Source organism: Tinamus guttatus, unplaced genomic scaffold (genome assembly GCF_059628265.1).
Source record: "Tinamus guttatus ecotype Peru unplaced genomic scaffold, ASM5962826v1 Tinamus_guttatus_pri_ptg000085l, whole genome shotgun sequence".
NCBI lineage: Eukaryota > Metazoa > Chordata > Aves > Tinamiformes > Tinamidae > Tinamus > Tinamus guttatus.
Genome location: NW_028288619.1, coordinates 473,549 through 497,960, shown reverse-complemented (window position 1 = coordinate 497,960; position 24,412 = coordinate 473,549). Strand labels below are relative to the sequence as shown.

The 24,412-nt window shown below is 36.0% G+C and overlaps 1 protein-coding gene across 7 annotated transcripts in view; it reads left to right on the top strand.

The window, feature by feature from the left end:
* DOP1A (DOP1 leucine zipper like protein A) overlaps window positions 1–24,412 on the top strand; it is a 56,230-nt gene that overhangs the window by 1,795 nt on the left and 30,023 nt on the right. For 3 of the 7 annotated variants that reach the window (XR_015913122.1, XM_010217638.2, XM_010217637.2), the window contains exons 1-12: window positions 7,132–7,336; window positions 8,666–8,847; window positions 10,636–10,806; window positions 11,648–11,837; window positions 12,381–12,479; window positions 13,545–13,644; window positions 16,223–16,332; window positions 18,071–18,179; window positions 19,769–19,889; window positions 20,650–20,769; window positions 23,557–23,671; window positions 24,073–24,102. Coding sequence is in view for 6 of the 7 variants with exons in the window: in XM_010217638.2 (XP_010215940.1) it covers window positions 7,199–7,336; window positions 8,666–8,847; window positions 10,636–10,806; window positions 11,648–11,837; window positions 12,381–12,479; window positions 13,545–13,644; window positions 16,223–16,332; window positions 18,071–18,179; window positions 19,769–19,889; window positions 20,650–20,769; window positions 23,557–23,671; window positions 24,073–24,102 (1,485 nt within the window). In the remaining variant the exon portion in view is untranslated. Of the gene's footprint in view, window positions 1–7,131; window positions 7,337–8,665; window positions 8,848–10,635; window positions 10,807–11,647; window positions 11,838–12,380; window positions 12,480–13,544; window positions 13,645–15,848; window positions 16,119–16,222; window positions 16,333–18,070; window positions 18,180–19,768; window positions 19,890–20,649; window positions 20,770–23,556; window positions 23,672–24,072; window positions 24,103–24,412 lie in introns of those variants that run through there. The other 4 variants (XM_088520296.1, XM_088520294.1, XM_088520293.1 and 1 more) reach the window with 3 other exon arrangements.

Sequence of the window (24,412 nt, the reverse complement as noted above, 5' to 3'; positions counted from 1 at the left end):
TTGGTAGAACCATGCTGATATTAAATAAAAGTTAAATTGTAAACAAATTAAAAGTTAAATTGTAAATAAAAAAGAATGAGACATGTGCTTCCCACTGAGGAAGAAGAAATGGTGCAGGACCACCCTTTTTTCCTACCCCTCGCAGCTGAAACCTGAAATGAGAAGACCTAGACTACTCTGTAAATGATTTCACCAATAACACACTGCTGTGTTCTATTTTTAAAAAAATTTATATATTTTTTATAAATGTAGCATTAATTCTTTGTCCATGTTATGTGTTTAATTATTGTAGAAATTTCAGAATATCTTTATGGTCAACAGGACACAGCTCTGAAGAAATTCATGGATTTTTGTCTCGGTAATAAGCAAAACGTTTCTCTCCATGAACAAGGAAAATGTATCAGAAACTTGTGCAATATAAGTGTGTGTATATACTTATAAAGCCTTGGAATGGTGTTTTGTCTTTATTTGATTACTAGTATAATGTGCAAAAACTGTAGGTAATTTAACCTTTATTTTATGTCCTTTTTGGTTTACTTCTGAGAATGAACAAGTTTTGGTCTAACCACTATTTTCCAAATGATCAAAAAAAATCTAAGATTCTTACTGTATAAACTTGTTTGTAATCCATTACAGAATATGTGATATCTTAGGACTTTCAGGTATGTCAAAAAGGATGTATGTTTAAAAAACTGGACAAACTATTGCCCAAATTGTTGGGTAACCTTTTAATGCAATATTTTGTGAACACTACAAAGAATATCAGTGTTCCTTGGAGAAAGGAGTGTTAAACTCATCTGAAGCTATGCATTATTAGAATGATGAGTATGGGAAAATAAAAGATAAATGCATGTGTAATGGGAGGCAGTGAAACTCATGCAATCTTTTTTTGATTATACAGCTGAAATGCAGCAGCAGGTTGGCAAACTCTCCTTTAAAACTAAGCATTGTACAAATCTAACATTAGACATTGTTATGCTGTTTTGAGCTTTTACTAATAAATATAATAAACGATAAACATGTTTCATAGTTTTTAAAGACAAGAGAGAGCACGTCTTCTGGGGTATCTGACCTGAGCTTTTTAGCACAGGCCACAGGCTATCTCTCAATTCTTGTTTGAATGAGAGCTAATTTCTTAGAAAATATCTCATGTTGATTTAGAAATTGCCAGTATAGATAATACACAGACTGTTACTCTGGCTGAATTTGTGAATTTGAATTCAGACCTCCAAGGTTGTTTTTTAACTTGTTACTACTTGCAAAATTGGACTGATTAGAAAAGTGCACCAAGAAGTGATTAAAAACAATAGAAAATCTTATTAGGAAGTGCTCTATACTGCTTCAGGCATTGTTGAGACAAGGTCTAATTACAGTTAAATATATGCTTTCTTTTTTGGATTATTTGGGGGATGCATCTTGCTGCATTTGCCATTATTGTGAATGGTAATTAGCTAAAATAACAAGCTCAAAATATTCTTATTCTTCAGAAATCATTAGAGACGCTGCTTTAAACAATTCTGAATATGAAAGGACTGTATAGAAAATCATTTTATAGAGTAATTAGCTGTAATTGGAAAATCTGCATCTTTGTAGATAGTATTCCCAACCTTTGATATTTATCTTGGGAGACGAAGCTGGAATTTGTGGTATTTATTTTGCTGTTCGTGCTCTTAAATGTTTCCAAAAGGAAGCAAAATATAATGAATTAATAAATGACAAGGCTTCTGTTTTCTGTGTTTTCAAATCTATGTTTTTATTAGGTGTATTAAAATAAAAACATGTTCTTCACTTCCCAGCTTGGTGTGTGGGCACTGTACACAACTTAAAAACAAATAGTTCTGTTTTGCTTTTTTTTTCTCATTTACTTTTTGATTATCTGTTAGGCCTCCTCCTGTATGTCCCATAACTGTGCTTTGATCAGTAAATAAATTTAGAATTATGCCTGAAATATCCCAAAGCTGAAGTTCTGAGGAATTCATAGGAAACCATCATGTGAGCCAAAGTTGTTAGCAGAGTTAGGACAAATCGTAGCTCTTAAAATGAAATAAAGCAAGCGCCGTTGGACTCTTTAGTGATGAGCCCCTTGACCTGTACCAGGAAGCAACATTGCCAGTGTGACAAATCCGTGTGAGGCAGCCAGGTGTAACATTTCCCTGTGGCTTGGGTAAGCATCAGAGGGGAACAGCAGCAGGTCACACCTAAAGAAGAGCTTTGGGGTGTAACAGATACCTGAGAATTTAGGAATAGTAGAGAAATTGTATAATCGGGCAAGTGAATTGAGACAAGTGTAGATGAAAGCTACTTATAGGTGTGGTTCTTCTCATTCTAATTTCTTTTGTCAAAACCGTTTACAGCATCTTAAGTGAGTCAATAGTTTGTATTGAAACGAAACATAATGTTGCAGTTTGGAAAGGATGAACTGTAGAAAACAGCCAGGAAAGGACCATCTTAACAGACTTCAGAGGAAAGGCAGAATCTCTCTGGTGATGTGAGGAATTGAAGGCTGCTATGTGAACACAGTACACCAGACCCCCACCAAAAGGAGATCCACAGTCCCAAATAACTCCTGCTTCCACTCAAAGTAATTCCAGAGACTCTATAGAACAATATAGCAAGAATTGCCTGCTAGCTACTGTTAAGCCCCTGCAGAGGTTGAAAACAGTGTCAAGGCCCGTTTCAGCAATTGTTTGTGATTTGAATGTGGATTTATGAAATAGTTTAGGGTTTATTGCGTTTCTTAGGTAGTGTAAATGTTCCTCGTTGATGATAGGCTTCATCACACATTCCTTTTTTGTCATCCATAAAAAGAGGCAAAGTCTTCCAACAGGTTGCTCATTGCTCGTGTCCTGACTCTTCGTGAAACTGGGTAAATTTCTATCTGAGAAGTTTGCCTCTTTCTTGTTATAAGATATTGCAAAAGAGAGAAAAAACAAGGAACACTACTCTTCATCCTTCTGCTTAAAAAGGGAAATGACTGTAAAACATTTCATGGAAAGTTAGTCCTGGTGCTAAGTGGTGATTACACAATGACAGATAAATGTTTTATCCTCTTATTTTTTTGATGGTTTAATGGTTTTGTGTATACATTTTATTATTCATTTGATTTTCAAAGTAATCCATTAAACAGTAAGGCAGGGTATGGTATTTGTAAGGAGATAAATACTACCAAGCTTTAACATTATATTGAGATATCAGTGATGCAATATTAAATATTGTTAAATCTGCATTTTCATTATAAGTGAAGAGAACAGAAAAGTATCTGCAAGAATATATGATAGAAATAAGAAAAGATTAATTATATTTTGATGCAGTATCTTCAGACTAAGCAAAAGGAAGACTTGTAAAGACAAGTGGCTTTTTTATATATGAGGGCTAATAAAAATGAGAATACCTGTAGCTTTAAAAAAGGCATTGTGCCAGGTTTATGCATAAAATAAGAGAATTGTTATGGTTGGAAAAGGCCTTAAGAATCATGGAGTCCAACTGTAAATTCATCACTACCACTCCTGTTAAACCATGTGCCCAAGTGCCTCATCTACACATTCCTTGACCACTGCCGGGGCAGTGACTCCAGCACTTCCCTGGGCAACCTGATCCAATGCTTGAGCACTCTTTTCATATAGAAATTCTTCCTAACATCATTATTTGTGTGTAATATTTGCATGATATCTATTCTATATCCTTGGCCTGTTATGGCTACTGAAATGACTTGGAAGATGTGCTGCTTAAAATACAGACTCTTTATTGTGAAGAAAAATGCAGGAAATTCATTCTCTCCTATAGTCTCACTAAAAGGACACAAAGTGGTAAGAAAGGATAGAATGTTGTGATTTTTTTTCTGAAGTTCTAAAACTTCATAATTAAATATGCTGATAGCATACAGATAATGTTTAGGTGTAAACGGCTTTCTGACTTGCAGAGTAATTATAAAGAGTAATAAAGCAATAACATGGATAAAGGAAAAGGGCTTGATGAGCAACAGAATAAAATATGTCAGAAAGATTTTGTAATTAAAATGTATAAAATATATATAAATATATATAAAATCAGCAAATATCATCAATTACAGGATTAGAGTAACTTCATTAATTGATGGGCAATGAGTGTTGTCTAAAAAGGTAGGCTATTCAAATTTATTTTGTTTTTGTTTTTAAGTTGAAAGAGAATATTCTGTCTGTTAGTAGGTCCTAAAAAGCTACCCGTTTAACCTTGTCATCCTGCTATTTTTGTCTAACCTCTGACTCCCTCCATGAGACCACATTGTTAGCTCTCAGATTTTTCAAGCATTTGAAGAAGGCAGTATTGCGTTCTTCCCCCAGCCATAGATGGTCCTGTTGCCTTTAAGCTTTAGTGGAATAAAAAAGGATGCTGATTCTTTCTTCACTCAAAAAGAATTATTCGCTTTGTCAAGCTCTTACTCCACCCTTTGTGTCTGGAAAACTGAGAATTGTGCTGCTGTCCTTTCTTCTTCTGCATTGGTCCTTTTCTTTTTTCTAGTGTTAATATTTCATTTTACTTGTGGAGAGCAGTTGTGCAGCTGTCTCTGTGAGAAATCTGTTGGTGTCCTAGAGCTTCTCAAAGCAAAACTGATGTCTTTCTGGACTTAATCCACAGCAAAGATCGTTATTATGATGTGAAACTGAATGAAATAAACTTCATATGTAGTTGATATATAAACTTGATAAACTTGATATACAAACTGTAAACAGTGGGTATCATGAAATCTATTGATTTGGCACTCCAGATATACTTTTAAATAATACTTTCCATATCTGTTCTGCCTCAAAGACAGCCTGTCGTTATGAGTCAGCCATCAGAATCATAGGTGCAAAAAATTTATAATTTTTGGCTTTTTAATTAACTCTCACAATCCTAGGTTTTTCCTATTTAAAAAAATAAATATATGCTTATTTTCTTATTTCAGTTCTTCTATGTGACTTTCCTTTTTAATCTAAAAAAGTAGAACAAGAGCAGTAAGATGGTAATAAAGAGAATAAGGAAATGGATAACGAAGAATTTTGATTTTTGAGGAGGGGACAGAAGAAAAGAGCAGGCCTTTTTGGTACCTTCCAGTCCCTGTTTTCCTAGTAGCAGAGTTAGTGTTGGAGGCTTTGGAGTCCCCGGAAGGTCGGTGGTGAGTGGGGACTCAGAGGTCCCTTGCTGCTACCCGGGGCCCCGCAGCCTCCCTGGCAGAAGCACCACTTTATTTTTTTAATGTTCTCCCGGTAGTGAAGACGTGACGCTTGGGAGGATTAAAGCAGGTTCATGTCACTGCAGCTTCAGAAGCATCTGCTAACTGAAGGAACAAAAAGGGTCTAGATCACTTTACCAAATAAATTTTACTAGATTATTTAAAGCTTAGTTTACTGCTGTCTTTATTTGCATAGTAAGGAGGTGTTGGATAGAGTTTTATTCCTTTTTAACTCTTACAGCACTGAAGAAGTAAAACAGGCTGGTAGTGGTGATGTTTGTTGGCCTTTGGTTTGACCTAAGAACGTAGCAAGGGGTTGGCCTTCAAGTAGCTGCCAATACTGGGTGACAATCCTGGGGCTTTGCGATGTTCTGTCAGTGATGACTCCTGATGATACCTGCAGATAAAATTTCTATATAGCAGCTTCACAGTCGTTTGGGGTAGAACCGTCTTTGAAGGGATGGATGGATACAGTATAAATTAGGTAAACAAAGATTTTTAGGTGCCAGATAAAATATTTGAAATTGATGATACATGATAAAAGGTGTCCATGTTTTCTGATGCATCTTACACAACTGGAGTGTGTTTGTTGCCTGAAATAATACAAGTTGAATTTTTAGTCTTTTCTGACTACTCTAGAAACATTTAAACTTACTCCTTAGCAGAATTTGAAGATAAATGTCTTCATTAAGAACCGTGAGAGATGGGAATGTCACTTTCTACCTCCATTAATTCCTCTGCTGTGTTGTTTTGTGGACATTTATCTTTTCAAATATTCCCACTGTTTTTCACATTACTTCTCATGGGGAAGAGGAACCGACGAGGCGCGTTCTCTGCTCACTGTAGGAGATCTTAAGCTGCTGTGTTGCAGAGTGATATTTATCCTGCCTGGTAGGCAGTCTGCTGAGTACAGTTTCTCTGTCGTTACACTTGTGTTTTCGTTTGGATCACCATGCTTCAGCCCACAATTGTGCATGCAATTTTCTTCCAGTTTTCCTTTATTCAAGCCAGAAGACAAGAGCATTTGCAGAGTGTGATGTCTTTCCTGAAGCTGCCTGTCGGAGAGAATGCCCAAAAGACTCCAGTTAAAAGGGGTACAAAAGCCTCCGTTCCAACAGAGTTTCTCACTGTGGATTATAGTTGTCTGAGGTTGAAATAGCTTGAGGAACATTTGTTTTTGTTAAATTTAGTGAAATGAGTGTGTACCCTATAAAAGCATGAGGTCACGTTTCTGGAACTGCAATGGTGGCACGAAAACGCATAGAACAAATTGCAAAAGCCGCTGATGATAGAACATTATTAAACTTATTCTTCTGGTATGTGTGGGTAATATTATAATATTGCAGCGAAGCACATTTGTATTGCTGACTAGGAACAGCAGATCCCGTAAAAGAACTGTTGAGGCCTGAAGGTAATGTTGAATATTGTGCAGCTCTTGCATGTGTCGTCTTCTCTTTTCTTCCACCTGGAAGTGATTCAGAAAGATCGAGCTCTGTTTTTCAAAAATGTTAGTTTGTGGACAGGTCATTTGTTTTGGTAATGACCCAGAAAAAAAACAACAAACAAACAAAAAAAACCCAAAAAAGTCTTTCTCAGAAATATATACATAAAAAAATTGATTTGTGTTCACTAATTTGCAGCAGTACTGTCTTAGCTGTTGAATGTTAAGATGTCTTCAGACTTGCTTCACCTTGTAGAATAAGCAGAGTTGAGGTGGGGAGTGATTTTTCCAACATTGTTTTACAGGACTGGATTAGAAATTAGAAATGGGACATATTTCATATTTGTGTACAACACCTGTGCTTTTGTATATGATTTACTATAAATAGCCTGATTTTAGTTTGATGTTTCTGTATTACCCTTCGTGAGGAAAATACCATGCTCTTTTATGAAATTGTTTTAATAATATGACTTTAGTTACAACATTTTGGGTGTTTTTTCTTTTTTGAACAGGTAATGGTTGTACATGAATTGCAAGCTGGTCTCTAGTGGGGACTCTGTGGGAGGATGAACACGGAGGAGCTGGAGCTACTAAGTGATTCCAAATATAGAAACTATGTAGCAGCAGTTGACAAAGCTCTGAAGAACTTTGAATATTCCAGTGAATGGGCAGATTTAATATCAGCACTTGGAAAGCTAAACAAGGTATGCATTATTGGGTGCTTGGAAAAAAAAATCATGAATGCACATTGCAGTTAGAGACTGGACAACTGGTATAATAATACAGAAAGGAAAGGTTCTAGCAGGTTCTAATATGATTGGAAACAACATTAGTGGTTTGATCCATTTTTTGGATCTGTACAGCAAGCAAATAAGAAACAAATGTCTTAAAGACTTACAATAGAAGCCGTTGTAATCATAAGGGATAAGTAAGTTTCTTTTAATTTTTAGTGCAAATAAATTAAAATATTTTTTCCCTTCCAATTATTAGCATTTACTTTTAATCACCTTGCTTTAAATTATAATCATATTGAAATAGTATGAAAAAAAGGAATTGGTATAAATGTCAACAAGATCTTTTATATAAGATATGCATTATACAATGAGGCTCAAAATAATGATTGACCAGAAATTTTTAGCATTTTAATTAGTATTACCAGTAAATATGTGAAATGTGCAATATCATTATGATCTTTAATAGCATTTTACAAATATAGGACCTGACATCCATAAAAATCCTGTTCTCATCAGTTTTGTTTGGGTTTTCTTTTTTTTTTTGGGGGGTGGTTCTTGTCAGGATCAGGATATTATTTGCATACACACATTTTACCAGCGTGGAGCTCTACAGAAACTTGCACAGAAAATGACAGGACTGAAGTGCTTACGTGCTGCCATTTAAATAGGAGCGAAAACATTGCTGTCAAGGTTTCTGAGACTATTTCTTTGTATAAACTGCCAGATCCTTCCTTTCTTCTCTTTACAGTGTATTATATAAGAAAAAGGATATGTTATTCAGAAATAAAAATCTAAAGACATAAATGCAATTCTGCGTTCCAGTTCCAAAGCAATTACGCAATTTCAGGCAGCTGTGAAGCTTTGTATGCTGTCCCAGAGTTTCTTAAACTGCAGACAATGAGTTATATTTGAGATAACTTGAATAGTTCTTTTTGAACTATTGGTTCAAACTATTGGTTCATTTTGGCAACTGGAGATAGTAGTTTTTGTCCTGATAAACCATAGCATGGTCATGGCTTGAAGTACTAATAAAATGAAATGACGAACTGTTAAGTGAGGAGCTCATTACAAAGGAAGTTTTTAAATACCTTGGCAATTACGGCAGTGTGCAAATGAAAGACATTGCAAACAAAAAGCTCCACAGTTCACTTTAAACCTTTTTGTTGTGCTTTCTTTGTGACTTATGGGTTTGTTGTAACTTAGTAACCATGTTTGGGAAGACTCTTGTAAAATGTTCAGCATGTGACTCATTAGTGTTGTTTCTCTTAATGTATTGATTTTTATTATTCCTTTAACCAGGTGCTACAGAACAATGCAAAGTACCAGGTAGTACCCAAGAAGCTGACCATAGGCAAGCGCCTGGCGCAATGCCTTCATCCAGCCCTGCCGGGTGGAGTTCATCGGAAGGCGCTGGAAACGTATGAGATCATCTTCAAAATCATTGGGCCCAAGCGCCTGGCGAAAGATCTTTTCCTATACAGGTACATGTAGTTTAAGCAACTCCATTCCAAATTGTAGTTGGGATGCTTTTGGCTTTCTGCATTTTAGACTAATGATACTGTTTAGTTACACTGCAAGAATCAAGTGTTTTCTTTCCCTCATGTTCCTGGCCCTTCTGTAATACTCTTCCTCTGAATACTGTGTATCAAAAGATATGCAGATCACCAAAACTTTTCTTAAAATGAATTCTCTTGCTAAGAAACCTGAAATTTATTGCTTTCATTGAAATAAACAGTTTTGTGGATGTATGCACAATAATTGTACTTCTAACACTTAGCTTCCGTGCGTTTGCATTACATTTTTTCTATCGTGATTTAAATGTTTTGGGAAAAGAGTGTGTCATTTATTTCAAATAACTTTCGCTTCCACACAATCTAAGCAACAAGATAAGAAGGTTAATAGTATATCTGGCTGGAAAGTTGGATTAGAACCAATTTTTCTTACTGTTAGTGTTTGGAGTTGATGGTCATGAGAAGGAAAGAGAGCTTGGAAAAGAAAGTATAGTGAAATATTTTGATTCCTAAACCTCTTAATAGGTTTCTGTTGGAGAGGTGGGAGAGAAAGGGGAAGACATTAAGTCTTATTATACAAGGCATGGGGGGGTTTTGTGTGTAAGTTTTTTTATATATATATGTACACAAGCATGTTGTCCTAAATCTTTACGTAGCCCTAGAGAGTAAAGTTTGAGAAATAGTAGAATAAAGCTAAATGCTGACTAGGTAGCTAGGGCCTGGAAATAAACTGTACCTTCAGCTATTCTGTCTCGCACTAGTAAAGCATTGACAATTAAGTCCTTGAAGTAACTTTCTTTCAGTTCTGTGAGCACAGTGAAAAATGCTGCCTTGTGTAATGTTGCCAAAGGCACTGTTGTTGTACATGCCTGGGAGAAGACCAAGGTATTCACATAATTGCACTAGCAGAGATTCCAGTATTTTTAGTAAAGGCAGAATGAGCATTTCTAAACATCAAACCTTGAAGGATGCATGGCAGCCTTGCAAAGAAAGACTGTGGGGTTGTGTGCCAGTTATCTAACAAAGAGGCCTTTTTTTCCTGAAAAATAGTTTGGCAGTGGCAACATGCTTTTTCTTCTAGGTACATAAAGAAATTTTTTTTTTTTTTACAAATACCATTGTACTTAGAAAAGCTGTGTTTTTGTGACATGCATAACACCATACTAAAAAGCCTTTTTTTTTTTTTAATGATATATTGGTGTAGATTTTAAGAAGCTTGTTTCAAACATATATTTTAAATTTTCATGCATTTTCTCAGTGTATCAGGGTCTTCTAAAGCAGAGTGCTCCATAGTGAAATAGTGAAAAATATGTGCTCACGTCTTTTTGGTTATTAATGCTATTTGTAGTAATTTATGCTATTTAGCTGTAAAAGCAAAAATGTTTTTAATATCTGGAACCCGCCCCCCTTTTACTTAGCTGGTCATATATGTCATTCATGAACTTGCACTTAGTTTCACAGTAACCTCAAAAACATTCTCCTTAGTTTTTTAATCTTTTAAATGATCCATCCTAAACAATAGGTTTAGTGTTGGGTTGAGAATATATTTTCTGATAGAATTTCCAAAGCAAATAGATACTTTATTTCTACTACTGAAAGAGCATGGTGATGTGTCAGTGCAAAATTCTAGGATAAACTCTACTATTTATAATTATGCTGAACGTGTCTGTTACAGTTTTTAATGATTTCATCAAAACTGTACTACATGAGCAGCTTCCTAAAAAGTATGTATATACATATATCTTTTTTTGTTCACAGTTCTGGGCTATTTCCACTCCTTGCAAATGCTGCTATGTCGGTCAAGCCAACATTATTGAGCCTCTATGAGATTTATTACCTCCCACTGGGGAAAACGTTGAAACCAGGTCTGCAAGGGCTGTTAACTGGGATACTGCCTGGTTTAGAGGAGGGATCAGAGTATTATGAAAGGTAAGGATAGATATGGCTGCAAGCTAACATGATTGGTTTTTTGGTTGCAACTTTTCATTAAATGCTTGTATGGATTGCTTTTATTTTCTTAAAGGTGCATCAAATTAATCTACTCATATTAATTGCAATTGAACATTGTAATGGAGAATTTCCAGCATTAATTATGATAAATTAACTATTAGTGCTTTCTAACATCCAAAGGAAATTGAAATCACATAGAACAATTATTGTGTATGTTATTGAGATATGTAACATTAGGAATGTTTTACTTGTTTCTTTTCAGTGGGTGCCCCCTAAATGTTTGTTCTGGTCTAAAACAGGTGTATCAATTGAATTAAAGATACACAAATGAGAGTTCCACAATTAATTTTTATTAATTAAAACATCTAAGCTATTATTAACCCACATATGTAAGAGCCATATAGCAGTAGTCCACCTGTCTGTATAAGTTAATGTTATATTTCTAGCAATGTGGCATGGGAGGTGGCATCTCTACACAGCCAGCAAGCCTAAGCTTGTCTGAGGTACTGGGATTGAATCTTGACACACTGAAGAATGAAGTTAGGCTCTGTCTGCAGTAAAAGTTGGCTTCCAGTAGCAAATGGGTAAGTTACTTAGTGCCTTGAGCTGTCCTGAATACGTAAGGAGAAGCTGTGGACAGGCAGAAGTATTTTGCAAGGCAGGCTGTCCACAGGATTGTTAGGTGGATCATAGTGTTCAGTATGTAAGCAGGGCTTCCCTTAGCCTCTCAAGAGAAAGTATCCTTTCCGTAATTTGTAAGGTTTTGGGGAGCAGGATTGCTAGCAATGCACACATTAATGCAGCTGACTTTGTTGTGCAGAACGAACACGCTGTTGGAGAAGGTCGCCGCGGCGGTGGACCAGTCAGCCTTCTACAGCGCGCTCTGGGGTAGTCTCCTCACCAGCCCGGCCGTTCGGCTGCCTGGGATCACCTACGTCCTCTCCCACTTGAACAGGAAGCTCTCCATGGAGGATCAACTCTACATAATTGGCAGTGACATTGAGTTAATGGTAATGTTTTATTAAAGCAATGAAGATACAGTGTAATTATGTAATTGCAAAGGTTCCAGCAACTGCTAGATGTTTTCCATATTTACAAAGGTAGCCTTTGAAGAAATAAAAATACAGCTCCAGATAAATTGTTGTCTCTGTGCATGATGAATGTGTTGCAAAGCTCAGTTAACTTTTCATAGCTATTTGGGTTTTGATTAAAATTGGCTCTCCATTTGACATACGTTAGTAAAAAATGATTGAGGTTTGTTGTACTTTTTGAAAAATGTGTAGTGAATTATTTTATCTTTTAAATATATCAATTCATGTTATGAAGAGGTACAAATTCATTCTTACACAGCTAGGGGTAATTGCATTTATTCTTACTGATTAAATAATGAAACAAGATAAAACAAGAAAATACAAAATTATTTCAAATTTTGAAGTGACTTGAACTTTCTATACCTCACTGTGTCTGCAAGCAAATGTTCTTATTTTGTAAGCATTTCAGTTATATCTACCAACTTAATACAGCAAATCCTTTTGTACTTTCCCTTACTTCAGGTGGAAGCAGTAAGCACATCGGTGCAGGATTCTAGTGTGTTAGTACAGAGGAGCACTTTGGACCTTATCCTTTTTTGTTTTCCTTTCCACATGAGTCAGGTAGGTTATTAATGTATAAGAACTAATTTGAACATTCCTTAATGTCTTCCATTTCTTAGTAACAATATTTAGTTAATCTTTGTTCATGGTTTGCTCCAGCTTTGAAAAAAGCCTTCTGTAATAGTTTCTTTCATAGGTCTGGCTATTCTCATGTCATGGCCTTTTATCTTGATATTTCTGTGTACACAAAACTAATATGAAGTATGACATTTAGCTATATGTAAGCTTTTAACTTGCTCTGATTTGATTAGAAAAAAAGTAATCAGTTCATGTGCAAATTCCCAGTGTTCAAAGACCAGAGAAAGTTAATTGTTTTAGCAGAGCATAAATGATTTAGAACATTAAAAAATTGTAAATGATCAGTGGTCTGGGGTGATTAGTCATCCCCAGTCATAGAGGAAGATGAGCCTACAGCTTCTAGATAATTTTCAGATGATAGCATTTGCTGCTAATCATTTTCTGTTGTAAAATGATCCCTGAGTTCTATTCCTGGAGGAAAATAATATACATACATTTTGATTCTAACAATTGTTAAAAATTATGGAAATTATGGAAAAAAACCTACCTTTGCCTGTGGGGTGGTTTGTTCACATCTAGTAGTAAGTATGGGATTCTTAGAAATATCTCTGTTGAGGGACTAAAATGATGAAATTAATGATGCAACTTTTTTTGCGGGGGGAGGAGGGGTTATTAATACATAAACCCTTAAAACATTAACCAATTTGAAGTTTATACATCTGTTTTCTTTTTTAACTACATTTTAGTTGAATTTTTTTGCACAGCTTCTGCCTCGTAAACAAAATGAGATAATTTCTAATAGAAATGAACTGTTAATTGAGTTAGGCATTTTTGTTGTTCCTGAAGAGTACACATTATTACAATGTGTCTGTTTTGAGTAATAAATGTGTTCTAGTTTCCCAAGAGCAAGACATGCTCTTGAGCTATTCTGAATTGGGAAATGCTGAAACATTGAATTAACAACTTTTTTAGTGTACATTGAGCTGAAAGCATAAAATAAGATGTATTTTTCATAGTTAATTTAAGTAATGTCCCTAATTTCTTCAGGCAACACGTCCAGACATGATCAGAATTTTGTCAGCAGCCCTCCACGTAGTACTGCGCAGAGATATGTCACTCAACCGAAGGCTTTATGCTTGGCTTCTAGGTAGGTTTGTGCTGCATTTGTCTAAAAGTGGAGGAAGGCTCCACTGGCCATAATATGGGGAAGGATTCTTGAAAAAATGAAATGATTTTTTTTTCTTTCTTTCTCATCATAAGGAAGAAGCCTGTCTCTTTTTTCTCTCTCTGCGCATAACCAATTAAGAATGTCGTGCTAGAACTCCTTCCTGTTACATAAATTATTTGTACGTTTTTCAATAGCAGCAAGTATGGGCCACAGTCAGGGGTGGAGCCGTTGCACGAGGCCTCCGCAAGCAGTCGTTCAAAGGCAATCTGTCTCTCTAGAAACTTTAAAACAAAAATACAGAGAATAGGTGTTACAGGGTATAAATGGCATTTTTGGAGCATAATGGTATAGAAGGGATCAAAATAAAGAACTATATTGAAATACATTGTATGCATTGTATTGACAAAGGTTTGATTATGGAAGCCTTAACTTTAAGTTTCAGTAAATGTTTTAGTAAAATAAAATGCTCATTTAGTCTTTTATATTCAACTAACCTCTGCTCAAAAGAGAGTAGTAGAGAATAAAAACTATCTAGAAGATTCTGCCTGGAGGATATGAGTATGAGAATAATTACTCTTATTCAACATTTTTTAGGCAAATAAAATCTGTGATCATATCCAGCCGCTCTGTTACTCTTCCAAATAACTTCCAGACATGTCTAAGAGAAAAGTCAGAATCTCTAACATGGGAGTTCCTCGCAGTGTCGTAAAACTCAAAGTGGTTTCTGTACCTGAGGGGAAGAGTATTTTAAGCTCAGCTATTACCTGTTTTGTTTGGACTCCCAGCTCACCAGCAAATACACGCGTGTCTCAAGGCTACCCCAAACCCTCTCCAGCAAGTGCTGCATCGTGCCCAGCTGCAGCTTAAGACATGGGAGCAGGTAGCTGTGAGGATGGGGGAGAGAAGAAGTGAGGATTTGGGGGATGTGAGGGAACTGAAAGTATCAAGGGAGTCAGCAACAGAGTTTGGCATGAGGGGGTTGGAGTTGTTGCTGTAGAAGTTGCAGGAATTTGATGCATAAATGTGAGAGAGAAGAAAAAAAAAAAAAGCCAGGCTTGTTTAGTTTTGCTCTTCTCGGAATTACGTGTGGGGGTTGCTTTTAATACCGCATAGTAAACTCTCATGGCTTCTTGCCAAATGACTGCAATTCATAAAATGGCTAAAAATACCAACTTCAGCTCAAATCAGTTCGTGCCTTTATCACTGCTCAAGCATTGAATTGCAAATTACTTGCATTTTAGAGAAAAACAATGACATACACTGTCATGTTACTTACCTACATTTTCCAAATTAAAGCTATAATTTCCAGATTAAACTCTGCACTAAGATTTCATTTCAGTATCTCTGAGGAATTAGATGTATCTTTTGCTGCCATTGAAACGGATATTTTATGGAATTAAAATATCATGCAGCTTTTCTTAACTGCAGAAGCTTCTTTTACAGCTATTTTACAAGCATAGACTCCACTTAAAGATAATGGAATTTCAGAAATTAGTTTCACAATGATGATTCCTGTTCTGTGAACAGCTTATGCCCCCGTTTTCTCTTGAATAGGTCAGACTTTCTGGATATATATAGATGGGATATATATATATATAAAGATGTGTATGTGTGTAAACATGTGCTGCTTTTACATTACAATGATATTCTACTCAGAAATATAAAATGGGGGAGTTGATTATGTTGTAAGACTCTCTCAAGTCTGATTTTATGTACAATATATATTATTCAATTCTGTTGTTAACTATTCTTACTGTTTTATAGTTGGAAACACTTTTATTAACATTCTGTTAACAAAATCACATTACGTCTCTTTTAGATACAAGTTAGCTTTTAGCTATTGCTAAGAACAATTGTTTTCAGTTGCAACTGGATGGTTTACATCTTCTCAAGCTTTCTTTCTGTTTTTGTTACTTCAGGACAGAAACTGTGGAAAACACTTCTGTCAAACTCTAATAGTGTGACTAGCCTCTTGTTTTTCTACACTTTTCTAAAAGATACGAATGAAATGGACATCTATTTTTATCTACTTTTGAGTATCTATTACTTTATTACATTTTGTGGAATGTAAATGCTTACCAAGCGACTGACATTCCTCCTGTAGAAGTGTCTTATGTTAGTAGTGTCAGTGCATTATCTTTTTTTTTCTGTAATCATCTGTTTACATTTTAAATACTCCACTTTATGTTCTCATTTATATAATAATACTGATATTGAAATACTTTTATGGAACATATTTTTTGTAGGTACTCTAGGACTGTGTAGTTCATACTTTGTTTTTCAAGATTTGTTTCTCTGCACCAAAAACAACCTTGATTAGTAGCGTTGCATAACAGTTAAACTGTCTAATTCTGTATGCAGAATGCTTGCATGAAAATAATGTCAGTCAGTTTCCCATATTAAACTCTATAAAATCATCTTTCTTTTGCCAACATTACATGGACTTCAACTTGGTAAGTTACCAGTGCTAGTGTGTTGCTTCGTAGTTTAAAGAAATTGGCAAACAGTTCTGCTAAGAGATGAGTATTTAGATGCCTTGTCTTTTGTTTGCTTGAAGGCTTTGATAACAATGGTGCCCTTATAGGACCTAGAAGTACAAGGCACAGCAATCCCGAGGAACATGCCACTTACTATTTCAACACGTTTTCTAAGGAAATGCTAGTCCAGGTAACTCTACAATGCTTTATTCAAGCATTTATCCTCATAAATAATATTGAGCAATGTAGCTGTTTCTTTATCCTTCAATTTGCTATTTCAACGTGACTGTAATTTCTATCTTTCTGTGATATTTTTCTCACTTTTCTAATACTTTCTCAATGAAAAACACATGAGAGATGTAGGATGATGGGTTTCTTTAAAAATATAGTATAGCCAGGACAAGTATTAGGCTTCTGTCTCTCCTTTTCCGTAGTGAATGTAGCATGTATGGAAGATATTTGTTTATGAGCCCAGCACATGGAAGTCTGTTATTTCACAAAAACAGAGTTGGAGAACTCTGTAGTTCTCTGTAGAACTACTCTGTAGTTATGGAAAATTCTCCTAGGTCTTGGGAAGCAAAAAAGGAAAATTGTTCAGTTAGTCTCCACCCAGAAGACTTCAGTAGGGAAGGTTTTCCTCTCCTCTGTTTTCCATTGGCTGGTACATCAAGGAATTTCTTGGTGCTCTCACACTTTCCTTATCACACTTCTGCCTCCTGCATGGCAGCAGGTTCACATGTTGCCTAGGCCTGAAGACTTGAATGAGATAAAGCTTCAAATACTCCTTCTGTACAAAAGATAATGAGCTTTTAGCATCCTCTAGGCCTTTGTTAGTAGCTTATGCTCCAGCTTTCATTTTGAGGATTTAAATACTAGATTCTTTCTATATGATAGTACTTTTAATAGTGCAGAGATGATATCACCTATTTGCTTTTTGGTAGCAGGCACTACTTTTACAGCAGAATGGAGAGCAACCATTTTTAACGTGAGGGAGATAATTCTGTTATTTTTTGTTTTAAAATATTATAAGGGCATTACAAGCTTTGGCCTGCTTTGCTATACATTACATGTGCTTTCTAAAGACATCTACTGTCTTTTGAAAGACTGCAAAGAAATTGCCTCTTTCTGCTTTTCTTCGTCTCCTTATATGTATTTTCCTCTCCTTTATCTTATTATGTACTGAAAATTCTTTGCTTCTAAAGGCACATTCAAGTATAGAAGGTGTTTCTGTCAGGATACTGACTGACAGTACCCTCTTTATAGCAGATAACAATATATCTTTATAACAGATAACAGGTCAATCTTGTTTTCCTGCCTCTTTCTCCCTGTCTCCTTTTTTCTTTTTTCGTCCTGTTCATTTTGGAAACAGTGAAATAAAGGAACTAGCTTGACTTAGTGATGGAAACAGCAGACACAAAACTAATCTGTGACAGTTCAGGATTTTTTAAATTCTGCAGCTAGTTCTGCTAACCGCTTTAGTGTAGGAACTCAGTTTGCCAGTTTGTTTTAAAACTGTTTCCATTCAGCTCAGCCAAGACAGTGGTCTGCCACATAGTCAGGTATACCCTGTGTGGACAGATTGTTTATTTAGCTCTTAAGTTCTGCGTCTTACCTTCTCAGGCAATTTCTTCATCATTGATCATGTCCTTTTTATTCTCAAAAATTTTTGATTTTGAATCTATTTGCAGTATGTAATTGTGCATTCTCTACTTCCCTATGTATGTTGATATAGTCTAGTTAGTATTCCTATGGAATAGAATTTGATTTTGAAAACAAAGTTTAGGAAATACATAAGAATGGCGTGATCAAGCTACAGTGAGGTAGGAAAAGAGTCAGTCTTCTCTGCCAAGAATATTCCCTTTATATGCAGCTTTTTTCAAAAACTATTTTCTGTTTTAGTTTTCCTGATATGCTTTTGCTCTTTTTAGGCCATGGTTGGAATATTACAAGTTAATGGACATGGAGAAGAAAGCACATTAATGCAAGACTTAAAGCCTTTTCGAATTCTTATAAGTTTGCTGGATAAGCCTGAACTAGGTATTTTTTTATATTACTTTTTTGAGTCTTGACGTCATTTTGTATGATTCTGTTGACAGAATTTTTCTTTCTTATTGCACAAATTTAAAAAGCTGTATTCTTAATGACAGTTTTAATGTTGTCAGGTAAGCTATATTTCTAGGTCTTCCAAGCTAATATTTTAGTATTGTTGTTGGCTTTACCTTATCCAACTTGTCTACCTTCAACAGAGTCAGTCTGAAGTAATCGGGAGTCACTGGGAGAAGTAACTGCATGGTGAAGGAAATTCTATTTGGATCTTTCCCCCTTCTTTAATGGAGCAGTGGCTTTAACTGGTGTAAATTTCAACCATTGCTTTTGGGAATAGTCTGTTCATTAATCAGATATGCACATAGAAATAAGAAATATTAACAACAGAATAGTTACTTTTTTCAGAAGAATTTATTGTTAACAAAATGTCTCTTTGTTTTGATTTATTTTTATTTTCTTTGCTCCCTTTTAAAGTGTTTAGATTTAATGGTCAATAAATAAGTGCAAAGGACTATGAGGCAAAAGTAGATAATTAAAAAGTATTGGCTACATATCTTACCTTTTTCATTGGAGTAACACAGCTTTGGGAGTAGTGGAAATAGCAAAATCCTTTTCTAAGTCTGTCCTAAGACTTGGGGTCAGAATAATAAAAGCATAAAAAAACAAGAGTTCCAAGAGTACAATTTGGAAAGCAAGTGATTTGCAAAGTGCGGTGCAAAGAACAAAATATCTGATAAGAACTTGACTTCTTTCCAATAATTTGTGATTTCTGGGGGTCACATTTTCATTCACAGTATGCAAAGGATTCTTCTGGCAAATTCAGATGGAGAAAAGTAATAGGAATTCTGCTGAAGCCAACAACAGCACTCCAACTGAAGGCAGTCCTACAAAGATAGGAGAAAGCACCAGAAAGAGAAAATACTTTAAACCGAATCACTTTGAACTTGTTTAGAAGCAAGCCTTTTCACTTAAAAATTAGAAATTTGCTCAAATTTAAAGGGAACACTATTTAAAGGAGTATGCTGCAGAGTCTGTCCAGAATTAAAGATAATTCACCTCAGTTTAATGAGAATGAAGATGCTGAAAATATTTTACATTATATTTTTTTCATTTAAATATTTGAGTAAATTTTCTGAATGATAACATCATGAACCAGCTTTTGTGATGGGATATTTGAAACTGGTTGGCAGAAAATTTCCTTACATTAGGAAACCATGTAGTCACATTCACATGGTACTGAGCTGAGCCCCTTCCTTAGAAGAGGAGGGGTGTTTTGGCTTGCGCGTGCCTTAGATTAAGGTGACTCCCTGACTTTTGAGTGGGATATGTTGGTATCAGACCCTCATTATACATGCAGGGGCAAAGAAGCTTGTGTTTTAATGTAGCCCCAGATACTGCAATTACCCATGTATTTTTGGAATGAGAAAGGTTTCTGAAAATGAACACAGTTTATGAAGTTGAACAAATGGAATTTTTTGATTTCGATAACCAAAACCAGCTAATTATTTAGTTAGTTCTCAGATGTGGACTGTTGCAGGGCCATAACACACAAGATTGTTATTGCTGGTATTTCTCTCTAGGCCCTGCCATCCTAGAGGATGTGTTGATTGAAGTGTTCCGAACGTTATACACACAGTGCAAAGCAGAACTGGAGCTTCAGGCAGAACCTTCTTTCAACAAAGACCACACACAACTAAGCAGGTGGATAATGAGTATTTTAAACAAAACAATGTATTTTGTTTAAAAAAGAAGAATAGCAGAAAGCATACTGTATTTAAGCTGCAATTGTGTAGCCTGTGGGACTGCGACCATGGTTTTGAATGATGCAGGTTCCATTGATGTTAATTGCAACTTTGCATTTGATGCAGAGGTCTAAAGAGCTGTATCTTTTTTCAAAGCTTTAGCATACTTTTACCCTTTCCTCACAGCAGAAATATTCCCTTGATACAGGTGAAGGTTTGTATCTCAGTGTTACAGATCAGTTGTAGCATTGTGGATATTTCTGTTCTTTAATAAAATAATAATAAAAAAAAAAAGCGGGGGAAGGAACTTACCAATATGGGCTGGTGAGCTTTCTGGTAGAATAAAACTGGGGAGTGCTACAGGAAGTCAGAGAAAGGGTTAAAGACTGTGCTGAGAATCGTAAAAGACAGGGAGAAGAAGGAAGTGCAAAGGCAAGAAAAATAATAAATATGAATTTGGTCATGAGAAAACAGCTCTAGTAAAAACATGTGGTAAAAAAGGTCAAACAATAAAGGGAGGATAGGCAGGAAACCTGCAACTGCAGACGTTGGTATGAGGAGCCTGCCAGTTTGCTGAGCAATAAGGCAGCAGCTGCCAAAGAGATGAGGGGGAGATGGTTCATCAAGTGTCAGATAGCTGGGGGGAAGCTCAGGGTGATGTGTAGTTACATAAATCAGAAACAAAGTGTAATACAAGTCTTCTTTTTATTTTCTTTTAGCAAGCTGAGAGAAAATAAGAGAACAGCCGAACTGATTAAAACTGCCAATCTTCTCTTTAATTCTTTTGAGCCTTATTATATGTGGGATTACATTGCTCGTTGGTTTGAAGAATGTTGCAGGTGGGTTTTAATACTTATTACTGCATGTGTTTAAATTGAAGTTAGCTTTTTATTATAAGCTTCTGTTTTAAAAAAATAAATTAGTTTGATGTGATCATTCTAGCTGTAAGTCTTTTAGTTTCCCATCCCGTTAATTTTGACCCTTTGGTTATTATCAAACAAGTATGACTAGTGGTCTTAGTAGCATGAATTCTCACAACCAGCATCTGGGTGAAAACAAGAGGCAGAAATTAGTGCCCCTGCTGAGACAAAGACTCCAGAGTGACCTGAAAGCTTGTTTGTCTTGTTCTCTTTGTCCTGTCTGTGGTGACTCTTTGTGTACCGGTCAAGTTGGGCATCTTCATCAAGAGTGAGGTGTGGAATGTTTTCTCTTGCCATGCTGTTTTGAGGAAGAAGTGTGGGAGGCCTGTACGTGACAAAAAGGGAGGGAATGTAGTAAATAAGGGAGACCTAGAAATATTAAGGGAGGAAGATGAGCTCCAAGAGAGCAGAGTTTGATGTAGTGTCAGTGGATAGATGATGCAGGAATCAAATTTGTAGAAAATGAAGCTTTTGTCATTGCTTAAGGAACAGCTTAATACTATATTAAGATATTTGGACTGCCTGTGAACGCACACTATGCTGTCATTATAAATGAGGCAAATGGCATCCTGAGCTACATTAGAGGGCAGGTAGGCCGCAGGGGGAAGTTATTTTCCTCCTCTCTTGGTGTTATTAAGGCTGTTTGGAACATAGTGTCCAGCTTTGGGCACCCCAGTTGAAGAAGGGTGTTGAGTCCTCCAGCAAAGCTCTAGCAGAGGCCTAGGACCCACCAGGACGCGTTGAGGGAGCTGGGCTTGTTTTGACCTGACAAAGAATAAGCAAGGAAGGGACTTCCGTAGCACTCCATGATTTCTTGAAGGGTGTTCACAGAGGTCATGGCAAAGCAAGGGGCAGCACTGAGTGGCCGTTCAGGATCCAGACTGGCTTCCTAGAAAAGCTTTGCTGGGAGGACGGTGCAGCCCTGGAGCAGCCTACCCAGGAAGGCTGTGCAGCCTCCTCCGTAGTTTCCAGGACTCTGCTAGACAAAACTGCAGCTGGCCTTATCTACTGTTGTTCAGAGTCCTGCTTGGCATGGGAGGCTAGGCTGGATAAAAACCCTGCCAACTAACACTTCTATGATTTGTTTAATTTTTGTGTTTTGAACTGATTCTGAATTCCCAAAACGAAGTAAGCAATCCGCTACCAACTAATGAGGAAGTGAGAATTTGTCCATAAATAATTCAATGTTCCTGTAAATGCATACTTGCCCACCTTATTAATGATTCTTATGGATAGAGTCTGGAGTCTGAGACTGCTTATCTACATGAGCTTTAATAGAATATGCTGTTAAGTGAAAACTTATCCAGCCAATTTTAAACACTGAATTTATATGTTGTCTTTATGGCACCTAATATGAATGTGAAATAATAGTTGTTACTTTTTCACAACAGTCTTAGGCTTTTTCATATGCAATTTCCCTACTAAAAATTAAAAAAAAAGAAAAAAAAAGAAAGGAATTTCTTTTACCTGGTATTTTCTCCCATCTAATTTTGCACTAAGTCATTGCAGCTGAGCTTTCTCCCAGAATTATCTTTGATGAAGACCTCAGCAAGTTTAATTTAAGTCTTCCTTTGGAAGGTATAATAGCTGAACAAATGTATGAGTAATTTGTGAAATAGATCTTCCTGAGGGGAGGACAGAATTCTGAAAAGATTTCAAGTGCTACATAATTTACCCCAATGGGCCATTTCACTGAACTGTAAAGGAGGCTACTAGTTTTAGGAGGGAAGGTGTCTATTCCTACCTGCTCTTAGAAAGGTACAGCAAGTTGAATGCTATTTTGTTTTTTAATTTAGATTCGTAACCAGATACAGTTTTTTTTTTTTTTTTCTTTCTTTTTTGGTGACACTTAGGAGGCCATAGTGCCAGTCGTTCTTCCATTCACTTCTTCCATCTTATAAGCAGTGCAATCTTCTTGTCACCATTTCAGGTGTGGTTTTTGCGTTGCTTCTGCTGTTTCAAATAAACCATTTTATTCAGTCATGAAGGAATATATTCACGAGCTCTTCCAAAACACCGCGAAAAGATTAACATAATTAACCGTTGCTGAAAATGTGACCGGCACCTTCCCTCCTCCAACCACATGTGCAGAATGAATGAATTGGAGAAATAAAAATATTCTTTGTTCATATTTTTTGTGGTTTTCAAAGTCTTAAGATAACAGCATGATTTCAGACTGTTTGCATTTCTTTACACTCTCCACAGCAAGATAATTCCTCACATTCTTGTCAGTAGTGAAACAATGTAGGCAATTGACGGTGAAGAAGACAGAGCCTGTTTTGTTTCTATCTTGCACAACTTTAAATCTTCACGGGCCTTTTAATTTTCGTTCTTTCAAGTGCTTAAAGCCTTGGGTTTTGATTTCTTCCAAATGACTGTGTTTCCAGTAAAACTATTCCTTCCTGCTATTATTGGTACCTATGCTAGGGATAGAAGATATAAGGTGGAGTGACAAGCACAATTTTCTGTGGCCTGATTTCACTAATTTAATGAGTGGATATTGTGTTACAGCAAAAGACATTCCCGATAGCGTGCTTTCAGAAGGAGGAGCAATAGGGCCAAATAAAATACTTTAAAAGGAGAGACAATTTGTTTGTGTGTAAGGAAAACGTGTAGCTTTGCATAGAGAAACACGGTGAGTTTAATAAAACCAACCAAACAAACAAACAAAAAATTGATTTGTGAAACCCTGTTTGATTGTTGCAGGAGGACGTTACATGCCAGACTTCGGACTGGGCCTGGAGGTGGTAATGAGCAATCTGAGTTACCCCTGACAAATTTCTGCTTGCTAGTGGATTTTTTATTGGATATAGTGTCTTTGGTAAGAATTTCTTTGTTGCTAATGCTGGGATCTTATATGTTGATATTTTACAGAAATGCCATATCTGCTTTATTAAATCTTGTTCTTAGAAAGATACTGCCATAAACAGGTAGACTAGTTGGATATAAGCAGAAATGTTTTTATGATGCATTTATCTGAAATCTTTTCATTTGTCCTCATTGTGTTTTTTTTTCCTCTGAAACATGTATTGTATTACCAGGATAAGCTTTTGTAGTTCTGTGGTCTAGTTTAGTTGTGCCACTTTGTTTTAAGGCTAACTCTTTTAAATGTCACAATACGATGCATCTTCTTTGTTGGCATTGCTTAATATAGCAAAGACTGTTGGGACTGTTTTTTTCTATACCTGTCTTTCCTCAATTCTTTGCTTTCTCATTTTAAAGCCTACTAGAAGTATGAGAGTGCTGTGTCAGGTATGGCAATCAGCCTGTTTTCCCTTTAGCTATTAATATTTTTTTTTTGTTATCCATTCCTAAGTTTGTATGTTACGATTATTTTAGTAATACTGGAGTAGCAGTCTTTTTGTCGTATTGTTGCATCTTGTAATGTGTTTATAGCGTAAAGATTTAAAATTCTGGGAGAAGCTAGATACATTTACATGTATGGATTACCCAGTGAAAAATTTTCTCTTAACTATAAAGTTAATTTCATAAAATTTTGGAAGTAAAGCATGCAGTTCCTGTTCTCAGATGTTTGAATTTTTGTTTTTCCTTTTTCCATTTT